Here is a 20,752-nt window from a genome sequence, read left to right on the forward strand (position 1 = left end):
CTTTCTTGGAAAGAACTTGAGTACAACTTGAGAGATTTTTGAAACTTTTAAAGGTAATCATATAATTAAAAGCTAATAGTTTCTAAATAGGGAACATTTCCATTTTAACCAAATATTAATGTTTTCCGGTCATTGTTGCTTTAATAAGTTTTATGAGTGTCATACTTCCAAAATAATCTGTAGAAAATAGAAAAGTTATAGCATAAAAGACCCTTGCGAAATAAACAAAATGTATTCTGAATGGTATCACCTTAGCATAAAAAGTTGCCAGCAAGATTTATTTATTTATTAGCAAATGTGTTGGAACAAGATGCAAGGCACAGTGCTAGGAAGTTTCCACATTAATTATTGAAAGATAGTTTTTATTATATCTTCTTTACTATATAGGTCTTTTCTTTGTTATGACATGTAATTTCATTGAATGCATTTTTACAAATTATGTTCATAAGCTTTTTAGCCGAATGCCTGGAAGTCATAAAGTTTAGTTTAAAATACAGTTGCAATTGGCTGAATGTTTAAAAACTCATGGTCCAAAGGAAAACATGTGAGGTAATCTGACATCTTTATCAACTAAAGGCTAGGGATAGAGTTTGGCACTGTCAAGGATATCACATTTATGTGTGTTGGTCTCATGACTTCACAATGGTATGCTAATAATACCAAAGATTTTTAAAACACTGATTGGTTAAACTGGTCTATCTTTCAGTAAAGAAATTGAGCAGGCCCAATAAAATTCTGTTTATAGGAGTTATATTTAGGAATACAATTTTGAAAGAAATTACTTATGTGTTTGGAATGACATAAAGAGCTGCACATTTTTTTCTGCTTTTTGTCTCCATGTTTTTCTGATTTAATACATTCATATTCCTCCCTTAATTTACATGGGAACATAGCTGTGAAAAAAACCATTGGAGTTCTGTAATAGCAGGACTTCAGGATTTATATTAGTATTTTTATTTTAATGCATTTGTATTTTACTGTAGTAGGCATCTATAAAATATGGGATTAAAAAACTACACAATATCTTGAAACTATAACTCAGTTTTTAGTACTTGGCGAGAAGTACATTCTCTTCATGCTAGAAAAGCAGTTCTTTTTATAAAGAACCCTCAACTTTTAATTCCAACATAAAAAAACCTTGGATTTTATGAGGAGAAACACTTTAAGTCTTTTAAACTGTTTTAATGTATCATTGTATAGAAGTCAATAGAACAACAAATGGATTTGTTAATTTAACCTTGACTGATGATGCTTAATTTTTTGTTCACAGGGATTCACAAACTGGACTAAGCGAGATTTTAACCAGTTTATTAAAGCTAATGAGAAGTATGGAAGAGATGACATTGATAATATAGCTCGAGAGGTGGAGGGCAAGTCCCCTGAGGAGGTCATGGAGTATTCAGGTTTGTACAGAACTTCAAATGTGGGGTTTAATTGTAACCTTACTCATTTCGTCAGTGTCAATTTAACTGTGCCATAGTTCAGAGATCTTGTAAACTTCTATGAATAAAGTACAGGCGAGAGTATAAAATATAACTGTATTTCTATGAAAAGATTTTAAGATTTATCAAAACAAAGTGACTGCCATTGTCCCTAGTAGTTAGCTAGTAGAGCCAAGTGAAGCCACGATGAAACAAGGCTACTGGATGAACACTGACAAAGTAAGTTTCCCACTTTCCCACCTCTGGCATTTGGTCTTCTCCTGGTTAAGTCCGAGACTTCAGGTTCAGCACATTGAATTAGTGTCTTTCTATGTCATCCTTGAAGTAGAGAATTCCTATTAGGTCCCTTTAAGTCCTCAGGCACTGTCAGGGTTCCAGTCAACTCCAGGCGGGTCAAGTGGGTTCCATTAACTCCAAGCAAGGTGCGATAGATCTGAAAAGACCACTTGAAAAAAATCTGTTGATCTATCCTAGAATCATGTCTCTCTCTCACTCAGCTGTGTCTCTGGCCTAGACAATTCCCATGCCACAGTATATTCAACCTCAGGCTTCTGAAAAAATATTATTAAAAATAGGCAATGATGTCTAAGACATTGTCTATATGTAGAATAGGAAGTTTCTAACTTTCAAATAGGTTGAGCTCTCAAATTTAGTCTGAATATTAGCTGTTTAGAATCTAGCACATTTTTCCCTATAGAAATACTGTTACAAAGTAGGTTGAGGTTTCTATGCTAGTCTTCAAATCCTACTCAGTTTAACAATTCAAATTCTGTAGGGAGGAAACAGTACAATATTAATAAATATATCAAGGATGACTACAAGCTAGGACAGCTCTTAAGTTATCTCTTGTGCCAGTGCTTGAAGAAATCCACATTTAATTAGGGAATACATTTTTTTCCTTTCGGAAATATGAAAGGGACTTCTGGTGGTTACCAAGGACTTTAGAGGTTGATTATATTGCATTTTTATTTCATAAAATATAAATCAAGTTTATGAACTTCCTTTTTTCCTAGATACCAGCATAACATTTCTGTTACTCTTAAGCTTTATCACATAAGTTTAGGGCATTTGGGGTCTTAGAGGGGGGGAAAATAGATGAGAAAGAAATTTTAAGAGCAGGAGTTGAATGAAAAGAGTGTAAAAGGATATGTACAGAGTGATTTCCTGAGGTAGAATTTTCTTCAAAATAGCATCAGCCAAAGAAGTTATGGGTATAGATGCATAATCCATGGACACATACAATAATGTGGGGAAGGCCTGGGGCGAGGGGTGGGGGTGGGTAGAAGGGGTCAGTGGGGAAAAAGAGGATATCTGTAATTCTTTCAACAATAAAGATAAATTAAAAAAATGAACATAAATAAATAGCAACAGTGTATATGAAGTTGCAAGGAAACAAGTGATTCAAAAAGATATCATGTCAGATGTTCCCTCAAATTTTACACCAAGCCTGTTGGCATGACTCACTCAAGACAGCTTAATTGGGGGTCTGTCAGAGGGTGGGGAGATTAGAATGGGTTTATGTAGTTGGTTACAATAAGAGAAGAAGTGTGTACAATTAGCTGTTTCTGAGTATCTTATACGTAGCAGGCATTTAAATATGTGTTGAATGAATAAGTGGGAGAATGAATAAATTAATGCAGGTGCTTATAAAAATAAGAGAGTGCTAACGTTCTTTTTCTTAAAATCTTCACCTGAGGATATATTTTCATTGATTTTTAGAGGGAGAGAGGAAAGGGGAGGAGGAGAGGGGGAGAGAGAGGAGAGGGAGACATTGATGTGAGAGAGAAACATTGATCAGTTGCCTCCCATAAGCAGTCCGACTGGGGATGGAACCCGCAACCTGGGTATATGCCTTGACCAGGAATCAAACCCATGACCTTTGGTGTATGGGACAATGCTCCAACCAACCAAGCCACACTGGCCAGGGCAACATTCCTTTCTTGATAGGCTCTAAAAATGAAAAATTTGAGAGAATGTCATTAAAAAGGCTTTTCACTGAAGTTATATTCATGCATATTAATGCAGCCAGATTATTTAGCTCATTTATAAAATTATGGTGACTTTGTGTTTTTATTTTTTAGAGAAAAGGCTACTCCAAATAAGTTTTAAAAATAAGCTACAGGTCATTGGAAACATTGTAAGATCAGCGAGTGATTCCAAAGGCGAAGCAATGGTTTCAGTAGAAATTGCTGCTTCATAGGAAGTTTGAATGATCTGTTGATAATGGTTTTCTTTTTGCTTTTGCTTGCTAGGAAGCTATGTTCTCTTAAGTTAATGTGGTCACCCTCTCTCCTGTTTTACTTTATGTGTTTGATCCCTTCTGTATCATGTTTGAATAAAAACATAGCTTAAATCAGTATTTGTAGTATCTTGAAATCCTGTTATTTGGGATGGGTAATTTAAATGCCATAATGGCCCAGCCAGTGTGGCTCAGTGGTTGAGTGTTGACCTATGAAGCAGAAGGTCACAGTTCGATTCCCATTCAGGGCACATGCCTGGGTTGTGGGCTTGATTCCCAGTAGGGGTGTGCAGGAGGCAGCTGATAGTGACTCTCTATAATCATTGTTATTTCTCTCTCTCTTTCTTTCCCTCTTCCTCTCTTTGAAATAAATAAAAAACATATTTTTTTAAATGCCATAATGTTTCATGAAAGGAAACCCATTAACTTAAAACTTGGATGATGGTCTTACTTTTAAATGAAAAGTTAGGGTATTTAATGATTGAACATTTTTTTTATATATATATATATATCTTTATTGGTTTCAGAGAGAGGGCAGCAGAGGGAGAAAGAGATAGAAACACCAATGATGAGTCATTGGGGATCGAGCCCGCAACCCGGGCATGTGCCCTGACCGGGAGTCGAACCTCTATCTCCTAGGATCCTAGGTCGATGCTCAACCGCTGAGCCACGCCCGGCCGGGCATGATTGAACATATTATATACAGATGAATCTGAATCTTAATTTTAAACAATTTTACTGTATCCTTTTTTGTTAATTCTTTATTCTATAGTTCGTGGATTCATTTTCTCAAGATGATAGTATTCTAAAGTAATAACTCTGTTTTTCAGCTGTATTTTGGGAACGTTGCAATGAATTACAGGACATTGAGAAAATTATGGCTCAAATTGAACGCGGTGAAGCGAGAATTCAACGAAGGATCAGTATCAAGAAAGCCCTGGATGCCAAAGTACTGTAGTTCATAATTGTACAATTATTATTAGGTTCTTTTAATTGATATGGTGATTAACTTTGACTTATTATTGCACATTTAGTTAAAGCACTAATTTGTTTAAATCCACAGATTGCTAGATACAAGGCTCCATTTCATCAGCTACGTATTCAGTATGGAACCAGCAAAGGAAAGAACTATACTGAGGAGGAAGATAGATTCTTGATTTGTATGTTACACAAAATGGGCTTTGACAGAGAAAACGTGTATGAAGAATTAAGACAGTGTGTACGGAATGCTCCTCAGTTTAGATTTGACTGGTTTATCAAGTCTAGAACTGCCATGGTATGTATTCCTTTCTTACTTATTTCTTCCAACTTTTATTTTGAAAATTTCAAATATTCTATATCCTTCACTTAGATTCTCTAATTGTTAACATTTGCCATATTGGCTTTTCCCCTTACCCATATATGTGTATCTATTCTTATACATACACATGATCTATATATACATGTAGAATCTATATTTTGAATTCAGAAATACATATCTGTATTTTATATGTATAAATATACATGTCTCTATTTCCAAACCTCTTGAAAGTAAGTTGCACACATCATTAGCATTCACCTCTAAATACCTCAGTATTCATCTAAAAATAAGGTCTTTTTCTTATATAACCACAATATCATTATCGTACCTGAAAAGTTTAACATTGATTCAGTAATGTTATCCAGTATACAGTCCATGTAGAAAATTTCCAGTTGTCCTAAAAGTGTCATTCATAGCTGTTGTTTAAACTTGATGCTCCAGTCAAAGTTCACATATTACAGTTGGCTCTTGAGTCTTAGTCTCTCTCTTTTTAAAAAAAAAAAAAATTTTTATTGATTTCAGAGACAGGGAGGGGCAGGGAGAGGGAGAGAGGCAGGTAGAAACATCAATGATGAGAGTGATTGATCGGTTGCCTCCTGCACGCACCCTGCTGGGGATTGAGCCTGCAACCCAGGCATGTGCCCAGACTGGGAATCGAACCGTGATCCCCTGAATCGTAGGTCGATGCTCAACCTCTGTGCCACGCCAGCCAAGCTCTTTCTTTTTTAAAAAAAATCCTCATCCAAGAATATGTTTTTATTGATTTGAGAGAGGGAAGGGGGGAGGAGAAAGACAGAGAGAGAAAGATTGATCAGTTGCCTCCTGTATGCACCCTGACCAGGGATCGAACCTGCAACTTGGGTATGTGCCCTGACCGGGAATCAAACTCATGATCCTTCAGATTATGGAATGATGCTCCAACCAACTGAGCCACACTGGCCAGGGCTCTTTAGTCTCTTAGTCTACAACTTTTTGTTTGCTCATTGTTAGATTTAGGTTATGCATTTTTGGCAAGAATGCTACATAAAATGTATGTACTTCTGATTGTGTCACATCAGGAGGCACATGATGTCAGGTTGTCTCTTTTGGGGTTGCTAAGTTTGATTACTTGGTTAATATGTTGACCACAAGAGCTCTCCACTTTAGTATACTTTCCCCTTAGTAATTAGGCAGGTGATACTTGAGGCTGTGTGTATGGGACGGAATTGTTGCCAAAGTTGAGTCTTTATAAAAATATTATGAGACAAAGAATAATTAAATAGCAGAGAGATTTTTATTTTAGCTGCCTGTTATTTACTCTGGTACTTTCTAATGTGAATTGTGTTTCTTTTAAATTCTAGTGCTGCTTAGCAGTGTTCTGATGATACTGAAATAAATGAAACACATTTTTAATGTGGATATCATCAGTCTTTTGTCAGCTGAAGTAATTAAAACAAAAATAGCTCGCCTGGCCGGTCATGGCTCAGCGGTTGAGCGTCAACCTGGGATCCAGGCGATCGTGGTTCGATTCCTGGTTAGGGCACATGCCTGGGCTGCAGACTCGATCCCCAGTGGGGCGCGTGCAGGAGGCAGCCGATCGATGACTGTCATCATTGATGTTTCTCTCTCTCTCTCTCCCTGTCCTTTCCTCTCTCTGAAATCAATAAAGATACATTTTAAAAATTAAAAAAAAATAGCTCTAGACAGCCTAAAAATTAAAAGTAATCAGAAACTAACAATCCAAACATTGAAATTTTTTTTTAGTAGTTGCTATCTACCATTAATATTTTCTTGGCCAAAGGTTCATAGGGGTGCAAAGATTTTGTTTGATTTTGTGTTTTCAATTTAGGTTGAATAAAAAGAAAAGAAAGGAATCTGAGTTGCTATATTAAAGATGCTAAATTTGGTAGATGCTTTATAAGATAAGATATTCCTTAAAACTTTAACACAAATTTAGAGTGTTCTCTTGGATTGTTATTAGAATGTGCCTATGAAGTTTATGGAATATGTAATGCTGGGAGAGCTAGCAAGTTCTTTGAATCAAGCCAGGATCCAAAAGCAAATAGAGAAATTGGAATGATGGATCTGTTGGCTCTTACAGCATGACATTTAGTAGGAAGAAATGTAAAGTGCTGTACTTGTTCAAAAGACTCTGAAGAGGTGCATGTGTTAATAAGATGCAGCAGAAAGTACTGTGAAAAGAATTTTAAAAGATAAGAATTAATCTGTAGCATGAAGGGCTAAGGTTGGATGTAGGGAAGAGTTGTTTGACAGGGTTCTTTGGATCATTGACATAGGTTATTGAAGAACAATGTAGAATAGCTTTTCTATTAGATTTGAAAATGAGATTCTATTTTGATTGCCTGAAGGCTTTGGCAGTGAGCTACTTGGCCTTTTAAGGTACCTTCTAGCTCAGTACATCTGTGACCATGTTTAGCAGAGAACTCCTTTCAAAAGCCATGCATTTTTTTGAATTATAATTGACGTGTAACATATTCATTTCAGGTATATAACATAACAATTTGATATTTGTATACACTGCCAAATGATCACCACAATAAGTCTAGTTACCATTTGTCAGCATATAGAGTTAGAAAATTTTTTCTTGTGGTGAGAACTTTTACGATTTAATCTCTTGGCAACTTCTAAGTATGCATTACAATATTTTTATTATTTTTCAAAAGGATTTTTTAAATTGATTTTTAGAGAGAGAGAAAGGGAAAGGGAAAGAGAAAGAAAGGGGGGCAAGAGAGAGAGAAACATCAATGTTATAGTGAAACATCTATGGACTGCCTCCTGCACGCCCCCTACTGGGGATCGAGCCCATAGCACAGGCATGTGCCCTGACCTGGAATCCAACCAGCAACCCTTCAGAGCACGGATGACACCCAACCAACTGAGCCACACTGGCCAGGGCTACAATATTATTGACTGTAGTCACTATGCTGTACATTACATCCCCATGGTTTATTTATTTTATAATTGGAAGTTTGTACCTCTTATATTTAAAATTTTAGCCATTTGGAGTATTATACATTTAACAATTTAATTTAGAGCAGCATCAACAACTTGTAAAAGGCAAATGTCTACCTGCATTTTTCGGTGAATCATATTTTATATCATACATGCTTTTTATGTGGTGGAACTTTTGCTGAATTTTTGAGTATTATTTCAGTGATATTTTACTCTTTAAAAAAATGGTTAAGAGTTTAATGCTGTTTTCAGTTTCTGGAATCATTAAACAAAAGCAGTAGAATGAAATAGATTCAGAAGTGCAAGGAAAATCTTTTATTTTTTGTAATATGAACATGACTATAGAACCATATAACCTTATTTCATTTTCCAAGAAAATATCAAGTATATTATTAACAACCACTAGATGTCTCTGAACTCCCTTGTAAAGAATCTTTTCCCTCCATCTTCTTTCCACAAAACATTTACCTCTTTCTTTACCAAGATATTTAAATCTCTAAGGTATATTTTCCAAAGATCAGATATTAACTATATAGGTAATTAAAAGATGAAACCTTCATTTTGTCTTTTGAAAATGAAGACATCTCTGTCCTTAATTACCTTCTGGAAGATGCAATTTATGATTTCTATCAAATCTTTAAAATATATATAATAGTTTATTTCATATTTAAAGCTTGTAATACAAAGTGTTTTGTTTGTTAACTTTTCTGTCATATTTTTATTTTCCTTCTGGGTAATGGATCATTTTTGCTTATATATCTGGAATTAGAGTACAGGTAGTATATTTTAAAATATGCATATATTTGGACCATCTTTTTTGGAATATTTTATGATAGTATCAACCATTAGGGAAGTGAAATAAGTCAGAGAAAGATGAATACCATATGATTTCACTTATATGTGGAATCTAAGGAACAAAATAAAATAAAAACATTCATAGATACAGAGAATAGACTGATGGTTGCCAAAGGGGAGGAGGATTGGAAGACTGGGTGAAAGAGGTGAAGGGTCTGAGAAGTACAGATCGGCCGTTACAAAATAGTCACGGGCATGTAAAGTACAGCACAGGGAACATAGTCAATAATATTGTAATAACTATATACAGTGCCAGGTGGGTACTGGAGATATCAGGGGGACACTTTAAAGTATATGATTATCTAACCACTATGGTGTACACCCAAAACAAATACAAAGTAATATTGTATGTAAACTAATTGAAAAAAATTAAAATAAAATGAAAAAGAAATAGATTATTAATATCCCTAGATGCTCTGTTTGCCCCTTCATTTTAAATAATTATTCTTGTATAGTGAGTCACACTCACAATCCAGGAAGATTGAAAGAGACAGTTGTGATTTCCAAAGTTAAAATAATTTGTTTCATTGAAAACTCCCATCTTAGAAATACAGAGGCTATGATTTGATGCATTATGTGTGTCACTGTGTTCCAGTTAAAATCTTATTAATGCTTAAAGTTTAAACTTAGCTTACTAAAGAAGCTGTCTTTAAAAATATACCCTTGCTTGAAGATGCCTCTCTTCTTTCCCAGAGATACAAACGAGTAGCATGGAAATACTTAGAAAAAAAGTAGACACCTTGGTAGTTCTATTTTATTCTGAGATCTCAAAGCACTGAATTAATGGCTTCTGACTTAAATAACAGTCTGAAAGTGCTTGAAGCTGTGTACCTCCACTTCTAAATACACCTCACTTTGGATACCAGCTAAAGGTTGGAGATTTCTTTGAGGCTCTACTCCATTTAAAAATTCTTGCTATACAAAAGAAAAAAATGAGTTTTAGCCTCATTTCTCTGTGCTAAAAAGACTGTGATTTCTTTCTCTGAAAACTTCTGTGGTCTTGAAGTAATCAGTCTCTGTTGAACTACATCAACTAGGAAGGATATGATAAATTTAGATTTTGAAACTTAGAGCATATGAATAGCCCTACTCTTTTACCAAATAACTCTAAGAAGAAATAATAATACTTCATATTTATATAATACCTTATATATAGTGCTTGCCAGTCCCTTTATCAACATTAGCTCATTAATTTTTTTGCCATTCCTTTTAGGGAATGGATGTCAGGTACTATTTCTGTTCATTTACTGATCGACTAACGTGACTGGGAGATTTGAGAAGAATCTGAGAGGTCCAAAAAGATCTAGCACAGTAATCAGTTTAGTGGAAAGGACATGTGGAAAGTACCCAATGCTTAATCAGTACTTTTTGGAGACAAGCAGAATTTAACTCTCTGAGATAAAGAACATTTCTTGATATAACCACTTATTGTATCCTTTGCTGGGTTGCTTTCACTCTTAATTTTAGTAGAAGAAAGTTCTTGCCTTTTAACTTCAGGGGAGCTTTTTCCTTCCCTGTCCTAGCCAGCTAAAGGAGCTATATGCACATTGCCTGTGGCTATGCGCCTTGGAGTTGAATCCAAGTATTAGTAATTAGTTATTACAATTACTGTGCCTTTTGTAGTAGTTGAAATGATTTTTTTCTGATAGCATCTCAGAGAGAGAATCGCATACTGCTGTATACAGTGTAATAAAATTTTCATGATATTACTGTTTTTTTTAAAATCAACGTATTATTAATGAAAGTGTTCCTTATTTAAAATCAAGAAAATGAAATCCCTCATTACAATTGGAGAAAAAGTACTTTTTAGAATTTATCACTATAGCTTTTTATTAGCTTGCTTTTCTTTTATAGGTTTATCAGTGATAAAAAGTGTTAATGAGGTTATTAGTTCATCACAGTCAGAGAAGGATTTTCTTCATCGGGACTTTAGAAAAATAAAAGTCAAATTCACAAATTTCCAACTTATTCTGTAGTCGCAGTAATACTTTAGCTTGTTGCTTATGCAGCATGGTCTAGAAAATTTCATAAAGCAGGCCAATCACAATTTTTGGGTTTACATGCCAGTAGTTAATTGTATGATAACAACTAACATTGATATTTTAGAGTATTACATTACTAATGAAATGTGAGAAATATGAATTAATACATTATTGGTAAAACTGGTCAACTGTAAAATGTGTTGATGGGTTCTTCTTGACCATAGAATTATTAAAATGTTAAAAACGCAATATAGTTATGCTCGCAGGGATATATTACTAACTCATGCACTTAAAAGATCAAAATGTCCATTTTCAGCCTTAATTCTGCAAAGGTCCTATATAGGAATGTATGTGTACAGAGGAGGTAGTGTTTATCTTGGCCTTGAGGCTTAGATCTGAGGACTAGTTTCACAGAAGAGGTCCTTCTTGGAACCAAGTCTTAAAGCACTAAAAGGAGTTGGCCATGGGGACTCCATTCAGGTTGTGGAAACAGCGTGTGTAAAGGTCTAAACAAGCAGAGCATGTTCAGAGACTGCAAGTAGGTTGGTATGGCAGGGTGTGAGTAGGGAATACTGGGAACTGAAAAAATAATTGGCAGCCAAATTACAAAGGGCCCTGTTCGCTATATTGAAGTGTTTGGTATTTAGTCTCTAGGAAGTGGGGAATCACTGAAAGATTTTAACAGGTTAATGACATGATCAGATTTACATTTAAAAAAATTTTTTTTTGGTTTAAAATATTACAGATGTCCCTTTTTCTCCCCAATGACCCATTCCACCCTGTCCCACCCCCTTCCCCAGTCCTCTCCCCACCATTGTCCTGTCCTTGGGTTGTGCATAGATGCATATAAATTCTTTGGTTACTCTCTCCCTCTCCACCCACCCGCCCTCCTCCATCCCTCTGACATTTGTCAGCCTCATCTATGCTTCCATGTCATTGAATCTATTCTGTTCATTAGTTTATTAAGTTCTTTAGATGCCACGTATAAGCGAGATCATGTGCTGTTTGTCTTTCTCTGCCTGGCTTATTTCACTTAGCATAATATTCTCCAGGTCCATCCATACTGTCCCAATGGGTACAAGAAGAAATACTGTTCTGTGTAAGTGGGCAAATGTCTTTCTCTACTACCAGCTATGGGCTGATAAATCCCCAAATTTATCTCTATCTTTTCTCCGTTCCTCATCTTTTTGCTTTTTACCTTAGCTAATTCATCACCATCTGCCCCAGAGACATTTTATATTACTGCTCTCTTAATTTTTAAGTGCAACTGGTTATGTCAAAGGGACCAACAGAGTACCCTGCCCAAAGTAGGCATTCGGTGAATAGGTGAGCATGGGACTTTCGTGCTTCAGTTTGGTTCTGTCTTGTAGACTCCTACAGATTTGGATGAAATGTGAAGAAATGTACCGATGAGGCTGAGTTCTTTTCATGTACCTTTTTCTAATGCTAAACTTTATTTGGCTCTCATCCCTGTAGCTTTTAATTATTCATAAGTTTGAATAGTTAGTCGTAAATATCATGTGTTTTATTAGTAACTATAGTGTTTGATTTAAGGCAGAACTGTTCTAACAATCTGAAGCACAATAAATGCACTAACAGGAGTCTGTTTTAGGTATTTATATGTAATGTGTTACCTTGCAAGGAGGTGACATAACATTTTATAAGTAACAATGTTGAAGCAGCAGCAGTTAAGTAAAAGCATCATAACATTTAACACTTGTTTTTAAGAAATGTATGACATATTTATTAGAATATTAACTCTCAGTTAACTGCCAGTGTACTTGGGCCCTGAGATTTAGTATAGAATACCGTTGCCCTGGCCGGTTTGGCTCAGCCGTTAGAGCATTGGCCCATGGACTGAAGGGTCCTGGGTTCAATTCTGGCCAAGGGCACCTACCTAGGCTCAATCCCAGGAGGCAACCAATCGATGTGTCTCTCTCACATCGATGTTTCTCTCCCTCCCTTGCACTCTCTCTGAAAAGCAATGGAAAAATAACCCTGAATGAGGATTTAAAAAAAAAGCTAGAATACCATTGCCTTTTGTTATTATGATAGAGGTCCCAAGGTGGCAAAGGACCTGGGAAATATACCACAGAGTGTATAGTTGAAGATATCGATTCTGGGGGGAAAGTATAAGCATGGGGAGTTTATAAAAGAGCAAAGGTGAAAACATACCCATTTTGTTTTACTAAGAACTGTAGAAGGAAATTCTGGCTTTAAAGAACTACCTAAAAATTTGGAGACAAAAATGTGGAGTGCAGCTTCGTTTTTTTGCCCTTGCTCATTCACCTGCTCTTGACTTTGAACCATAACGGGCACAGGCCTTCTGTAATTTAGACTTAGGTAGGCCTAAGTGTCTAGGATTTTAGTACGTAGGAAATATGATGTGGAGCTTCTTTAATCTCTTTCAATAAGTCACTTCAAGACTCTGATGCTTTTGGTGCCTTTTGAATTGATGCTTTGAAGCTGAGCATTGGGGAAAATGATATTTTAACTTGGTGCCAGCCTGACTGATGTTTACTGTGCACACTAAGGGGCAGTGCTGCTCACTGCAAACATTCCATCATTTATTAAATAAAGGTAGAGAGACATATCTTAGTATTCAAAAGTTGAAACTCGGGTGACTTTGCAGTGAGTAGCATCATAATTAAGAAGGTATGGAAAACTGAGGCAGTAAAATTTGTTTAGGTAAATCTAAAGTCTGCATTTTAAAATAGGCTGGCAAACTGCGGCCCACCACCTGTTTTTGTATGGCGTGCAAGCCAAGAATGATTTGTATATTTTCAAATGGTTGAAAGAAAATCAAGAGAAGACTATTTTATGACATGTGAAAATAAATACAGAATTCAAATTTTAGTACCTGTTAGTAAGGTTTTCCTGGAGCACAGCCACACTCATTCATTCATACACTGTCTACTGTTGCTTTTATCCTTATATGGCAGAGCTAAGTAGTTGTGACAGAGACTATGTGGTCTGCAAAGGTGAAAATACCTACTGTCTGGCTCTTCACAGAAAAGATGTTCTGACCTCTGTTTTAAAAGAATTTGTAAGACAGGTGGAAAGAAATAATATAGCCAAGGGTAGATGTAATTGTTAAACAGCCCTTTAAGAAAAGTGTTAAATGAAGGATGGGTAAAGGGAGAGGCTCTTTAGCCTAAACGAGGGATATTTGGGGGTTGTGTTGGTGATTGTGATGGAAGCATGATAGCTGTCTTGTAACATCTGACGTACTGTCATACAGAAGAGGGGAATCAGCTTATTTTCTATAACTATAAAAGTTATACTTAGAACTGCCCAGCCGGTGTGGCTCAGTGGTTCAGCATCAACCTATGATCCAGGAGATTGCAGTTCGATTCCCAGTCAGGGCACATGCCCGGGTTTTGGGCTCAGTCCCTGGTAGAAGGCGTGCAGGAGGCAGTCAATTGATGATTCTCTCTCATCATTAATGTTTCTATCTCTCTCCCTTCCTCTTTCTGAAAGCAATTATATATATACACATATATATAAGTTATACCTAGAACTAATTGTTGGAAACTATAAGGTAGGAAATTTTAACTTTGTATAAGGGAACATTTTAAACTTGTCACAAGGTAGACTAGAGAGCCTTGGGAGGTAGAGAGTACCCCATCATTGGAAGAATCAGACATGCTGGACAACAAATTAACAAGGACCTAGGAGAAAGGATTCAAGCACCAACTCGAGTGGGTTTCAAAGGCCCTTTCTAACCTTGAGAGTCTATAATTTTGTGAACTCTCACTATTGAGCATCTGTATCAAGGGAAGATTTTTGAATACCAAAATACGCCTTTGATTACATCACTACTCCAGCTTACAAATCATCAGTGAGATCCTTTTGTCAACTGAATTAAGTAAAATTTCTTAGTTCTTTGTTCTTTGTTTCTAGGTGTTTTTGTACTTTGATCCAAACTTAGCCCTAGCCATCATTCTTACACCGCACAACATTTCCCCAGTTAGTTTCTACCAAACATTGCTCTAGGATGTGCAAACAGATGCTATGCAGAAGAAGGGTTCCGTGTTCAAATAGATTTGCGGAGTTCGGATACTGACTTCCTGCCCTGGACACTTCCAATCTACATTAGAATGTGAAATGCTCTGAGAAGTGCTGCTACGAAGAAACTCGTTTAACCTTTTCAAAATCCAGCATTTCCACACATGCGTTAACACAGTAGACTTTCTTCTTTTGCCACAGCTGTTAACATTGCAGAACAGTTTCCATTTGTCACTTGTGTGTTGTATTTATTGGTTTAGCATCTCCTCTCCCTCTGGTGAGCTATTTTTCTCCCTCCAACTTCATTCCTAAATCCAGCATGAAAGAGATAATTAGACTGTAGAATTGGAGAAACAGTTTGAGACCACACGAACCACTTCCTGTAACCCCAGGAAAATAGGAAGATAGCTATAAAACCTTAGGAGAATATATAAATGAAAGGAAAAATTATATAAGATGAAAGTTCTTTTGACGTCATGAAATTTCTCATAGTCATTTTATAGTCACTTAGTTATTTTAAAAGTACAATACTGTTTTATTGGAAATCTGGCCTTTCTCCTCGTAATTTCTGGTTTTAGAAGGTGTTCTCTTTATGATACCACCTGTTTAAGCATGTGAATAAGAAATGGGGTTAGGCCCTGGCCGGTGTGGCTCAGTTGGTTGGACTTTGTCCCGGGAACCAAAAGGTTGCCAGTTCCATTTCCCGTCAGGGCACATGCCCGGGTTGCAGGCTCAATCGATGTTTCACTCTCACAGCGATGTTTCTCTCTCTCCCTCTCCCTTCCTCTCTCTCCAAAAAAAAATATTTTTTTAATGGAATTGGTATCTCTACAGAGCTAGACAATACACATGCAAAGAAAGCACCCTTCATACTCCCCTGTTCCTTGGTGCTTTTCTCTAGTGAGTTAGATTGTTTTGCTCTGTCTGGAGTAGTTAGTGACAGGTTAAGAGGAATGGAGGTGAGAATTTATTATATTGTTTATTTATAATCGTTTTGAGATACTCCTCTGCGTATGAGACTGTCTCAAAAGTATTAGTTCTTTCCTGAATCGCCCATATGAACCGTCAGTATCTAGCTAAAGATATCTGCAGTCACAGGCAACTGTTATTTATTGAGAATAATAACAGCCAGAGGGTGTAGCTTAATGATTCAAGGATCAGCTTCAACTAAAGACTCCATCTAGTCTCCTAGAAACCAACAATCAAACCTCATCAGGGTCAACTTAGCCTTTCTGTAATAGACAGACTGAATAACATGCTGTTTAATTTGTATGTGTGTTATCGAATGAAGCTATGAAGAGTATTGGGTCTGCATATTAAAGGTACCAGTATTGTTTTGGTAAGTAAGGAAAATTTCAGTGTTAGTTTTCCTAAATTATTTCACTTTGGGTAATTGTATATGCAGAAGAGACTTGAATGTACCAGTGTTTTGCAGGGTTATTTTTAAACAATAACTTGTTAATGAGGAAGTTTCCTGGCTAGATTATCTTTGGTTTTCTGCCTCCTTTTGGGCTTGAATTTTAGAGAGTAGAAAATGCTTGCATACTTGATAGTATTTTTGTATGTAACATTTTCTATGTTGTTTGCCATTTTTCTGGCTTTTATTTCGACAGATAAAACTGTCTTTAAAAATCAATTTTCCATTTCTTAAAAAATGTTACAGATTTCCTAATACCTAAAAGTTCATTGCAGAAAATTTGGAAAATAAAGTCAAATATAAAGAAGAAAATATAAGTTATCATTGGTCCTACTCTCAGAGATACCTGCTGTTAACCACAAGTAACACTGTAGTTAATATTCTTTCAGCTATTTCTCTGTATATATGTATATAATAAGACATGTTTGTGTATTTTCAATAACCAAAAATTTAGTCCCCAGTATTTTCCTGCTAAAAATAACACTGCTGTAAACATTCTTTTGTAAATATTTGTATAGAGTTCCTATTTCCTTACATTAAGTTTCTAGGAGTGGACTTGTTGGTTCAAAAGGTATGACATTTTTAAGATGCTTTATTGATATTCCTGTATTGCTTTCTAGAAAGGTAATGTGTTAGTCTGCAGGTGGTTTAAACAGAAATTTCTCAGTTTTGGAGACTGGAAATCCAAGATCAAGGTGCTAGCAGGGTTGGTTTCTGCTGAGACCTTCCTCCCTGGCCTGTAGATGGCACCTTCTCATTGTGTTCTCACCAGGTCCTTTCTCTGTTGGAGTATATTTAGAGAGAGATCTCTGGGCATCTCTTCCTCTTATAAGAACACAAGTCCTATGGTATTAGGGCCACCTTTCTGACGTCATTTAACTTTCATTACCTCCTACAGGCCCTACCTCCAGTCACAATGTGGAGATGTTGACACTGGATACACATACCACACATACATGCATGCACGTGTCATTGCTAATTTGATAAAGATGGCATTGTTTTACTTGGCATTTCTTTGATCATTAGTTTGAGTGAAAACTTTAAAAGTATTTGGACATTTTAATTTTTAGTTTTCTATTCTTGTACTTTGATCATTTTTTGGTTGGGATTTTGTTTATAAACATACATTTTCATTTGAATATTTAGCTATTTTGTATTTTTTTTTAATCTTTATTGTTGAAAGTATTACAGATGTCCCCCTTTTCCCCTGCTGACTCCCTCCACTCTGCTCTCAGACATTTTTGCTTATACAGAAAAGGAATCATATTTTCAAATGTTATTTACTTTTTAATATTAAACTATTATTTACCTTTAAAATACAGCAAAGTATACAGGGTTAATATATATGAGTGTCCATATTAATGAATCTCATGTTTGATGCTCACCATACATTCATAAAAACTGTTTATAGTTGGTTGCATTGATTTGCTGGCAATGAAATATAGGCAGTGGCAAGGTTAATGCAAAATCTTTTCAGCTATTGTTTGCTCCAAATTAAATACAGCAGTGTTTCCTGAGATGTGCTCCTCAGAACTCGGATCCCACAAGATGTTCTGTGAGAAGAGAGTCCATTAGTTGAAGAGTGTTGGGAGCTGCTTGCATCCTATGTCTCTCACCTAGCAGTGGACAGTGCTTGTCAGAAACTTGAATGCTCTGAGGAGCCCTGTACTCTAGCAATCTGTTCCACTTTTGTAAAGCGAGTACTTCCGAAACTTCTTTTGGCAATAAGTTATTCCCTTATTTTTTTATATGATTTTAACTTTTTATTTTGAAATATTCGTAGATTCACAGGAAGTTGTAAAGAAATGTACAGGGAGTTCCCATGCCCCCGTCACCCAGTCTTCCCTGATGGTAACATCTTGCATAACTGTAGTACAATGTCCTGACTAGGGAATCGACATTAGTACAATCCGCAGAGCTTATTCAGATTTCATCGGTTATACCTGCACCGTGTGTGTGCACGCACGCATGTAAATGTAGATCAGTGCAGTTTTTATCACATGTAGATTCATGTAACCAGCACCATCCCAAGACTTCCTCATGCTAGCCCTTTATAGCCACACCCACAATCCCCCTTTCCCTAGCACCTGGCAACCATTGATATGTTCTCCATTTCTAAACTTTTGTCATTTCAAGAATGTTATATATTCTTGAACAATAAAAAAATTCTTCCCAAACAGTAACAAAAATTCTCTCTCTTTAAAAAAAAAAGAATGTTATATAAATTTATATATGTATATAACCTTTTGAGATTGGCCTTTTTCATTCAGCATAATTCCCTTGAGGTTCATCTAGATTGTTGTATGTACCAAGACTTATTTCCTTTTTATTGCCAAGTAGTACTTCATGGTACAGACATACCACAGTTTGTTTACTCATTCACCTACTGAATGATATTTACTCCTTCCCCATATTTCTGATGGAATCTATTAATATCCCATATGAATATTGTTCTGAAGAATACCAACTTCAGAAATCTCTACCACAGAAATGATACAATTAAAGAATTATCACTCTTTATAGATTATTCCTGGGTTACAGAAATTAAAAATCTTTAATTGTTTGGTTTAGGAGTTCCAGAGACGCTGTAATACTCTGATTTCATTGATTGAGAAAGAAAATATGGAAATTGAGGAAAGAGAGAGAGCAGAAAAGAAGAAACGTGCAACTAAAACTCCAATGGTAAAATTTTCAGCATTTTCCTAACTTTTAGGTAGATCCCATTTTTTTTACATAATTAAAATGCCTATATTATGTTTAATGCCATAGTGATGCCTATTATAAAAACTGGTTTTATGAATTGCTAATTTGTTTTTGACAGAAAAAAAATTACACTACAATCACGTTTCCTATTTGTTTATAGAACATATAGTTAGGAACTCCCTAGTAACAGGGCTCAGTATTTTAAAAAATTCCTCATGACTTTAAGCAAAAATATAATGCAAGTAAAATCCTTCGAATCGAGACTAGAGTTGTGGGAAGTAGGAGGAGGGGGATTGGGAATGGGATGGGGCTGAAATTGAAACAGGGAGTTCTGATTTGATCAAATAAGTTTTCTTATCTTTGTGGAACTATGAGTGCAAAAGAGAACTTTGAGCAGATAGCAAAGCTTTACTTGGTTTACTTGCTAATAAGTTAACTGTTGAATAATAAGATGACTTGATTTTAATCCAGTCAGGTTGCCTTGTATAGCTACAATTTAAAATAGTCTTTAATGATCATGTTATTTGAGTGTGGTTATGTAAACTACCATATTTCATCAAGTCTGAGATGCCTTCTACTCTAAGACACAGCATTGTTTTATGTACCACTGAGAAAACTGTTGCTGAGTAGCTATAACTTGTCATCAATTGTAAGATGCATTCTGATTTCAGAGATGCTAACATGGGAAGGAAATGTGCATCATAGAACACATGAAATGTGGTATTTTAACATCTATCATACAGTTTTTAAAAAGAATACACTCATTAATAACATTTTGCACAGAAAACTTTTAAGTATTAAGTAGTTCTTTAACAGAGTACATTTATAGTACCATGTGTAAGTAGACACTTGATGACTATTTTTGATGCGTATTTTATGTCTTTTCTTAAAAAGAAACATCTTTGAAAGTTACTTTACAGTGGGTTACATAGTTTGTTGGGCTATGTAGAACATTAACTGTGAGTATAACATTTGAGTGAATATTCATGTTAAAATTTTTTTTTAATGCATTTACATCCTAGATTTAACATTGTTGGGCCATTTAAAAATGTCCATATTGGAGCAGAACATTAAATCTGTTTCCATTTTAGTCACAGAAAAGAAAAGCAGAGTCAGCTACTGAGAGCTCTGGAAAGAAGGATGTCAAGAAGGTGAAACCCTAAAGCCTAGAAATAAAGTTTTAAATGGGAAACTGCTATTTTCTGGTTCCCATCTTCAAATGCTAATTACCAGTTCCAGTGTATTCATGGTACTCTAAGAAAAATCTTTTTCGTTTTGATTTCCTGCATATTTTATATATTTTACAATGCTTTCTACTTGAAATGTGTAGCTTTATATTTTATGCATTCTAGTATTTTTGTGTACTGTATCTCGTGCATTTCATGTCCTCATCAGAATCTTCTCAGTCCTTGTTCTCTTGAAGCTTGTGCTGAGGTTTTAGCTTTTCTATGTTTTATATGCCGCTGCTTTGGAAGAGAACCTAGATTCTATAGCTGTATTATCGTTGTTTCATACTTTAAATTTATATGGCTGTGGAAAAAAGAATTAAAATGATTTGAGGAGAAAGACTTTTTCACTTCTTTGTTGCTTTCTTTTCTATTGAGTATGGGATTGTTGTGTTACTGCATACTGTGATTAGCATAATAATTGTTTCTTTGAGGTCATCTAAATATTTTTTTCCTAAAGGAATCAAGGGTGAGAACAGAAAAATATTAAAAAAAACTTAATATTTGATACTGTGCTTGCTGTCAGTATGAATCACATTTAAATTATTCTCTAAATATTCAAGTGGGAAAATATAATAAAGAAATGTCTATAAGAAATTTAATTATTTCCTGTTTTTTGTGCAGTACA

At 35.5% G+C, this 20,752-nt stretch overlaps 1 protein-coding gene across 6 annotated transcripts in view; it reads left to right on the forward strand.

Annotated features, from left to right (window-relative positions):
* Positions 1-20,464, forward strand: part of SMARCA1 (SNF2 related chromatin remodeling ATPase 1) — a 63,818-nt gene extending 43,354 nt beyond the window's left edge. For 2 of the 6 annotated variants that reach the window (XM_087829295.1, XM_087829298.1), the window contains 5 exons: positions 1,271-1,403; positions 4,512-4,630; positions 4,745-4,957; positions 18,767-18,908; positions 19,921-20,464. In XM_087829295.1, coding sequence (XP_087685421.1) covers positions 1,271-1,403; positions 4,512-4,630; positions 4,745-4,957; positions 18,767-18,901 — 600 coding nt within the window. In that variant the 3' untranslated portion in view covers positions 18,902-18,908; positions 19,921-20,464. The remainder of the gene's footprint in view (positions 1-1,270; positions 1,404-4,511; positions 4,631-4,744; positions 4,958-18,766; positions 18,909-19,920) is intronic. The other 4 variants (XM_087829293.1, XM_087829294.1, XM_087829296.1 and 1 more) reach the window with 3 other exon arrangements.
* The last annotated feature ends 288 nt before the right edge of the window (positions 20,465-20,752 follow it).

This window comes from Miniopterus natalensis, chromosome X, assembly GCF_054644295.1.
Source record: "Miniopterus natalensis isolate mMinNat1 chromosome X, mMinNat1.hap1, whole genome shotgun sequence".
Taxonomy (NCBI): domain Eukaryota; kingdom Metazoa; phylum Chordata; class Mammalia; order Chiroptera; family Miniopteridae; genus Miniopterus; species Miniopterus natalensis.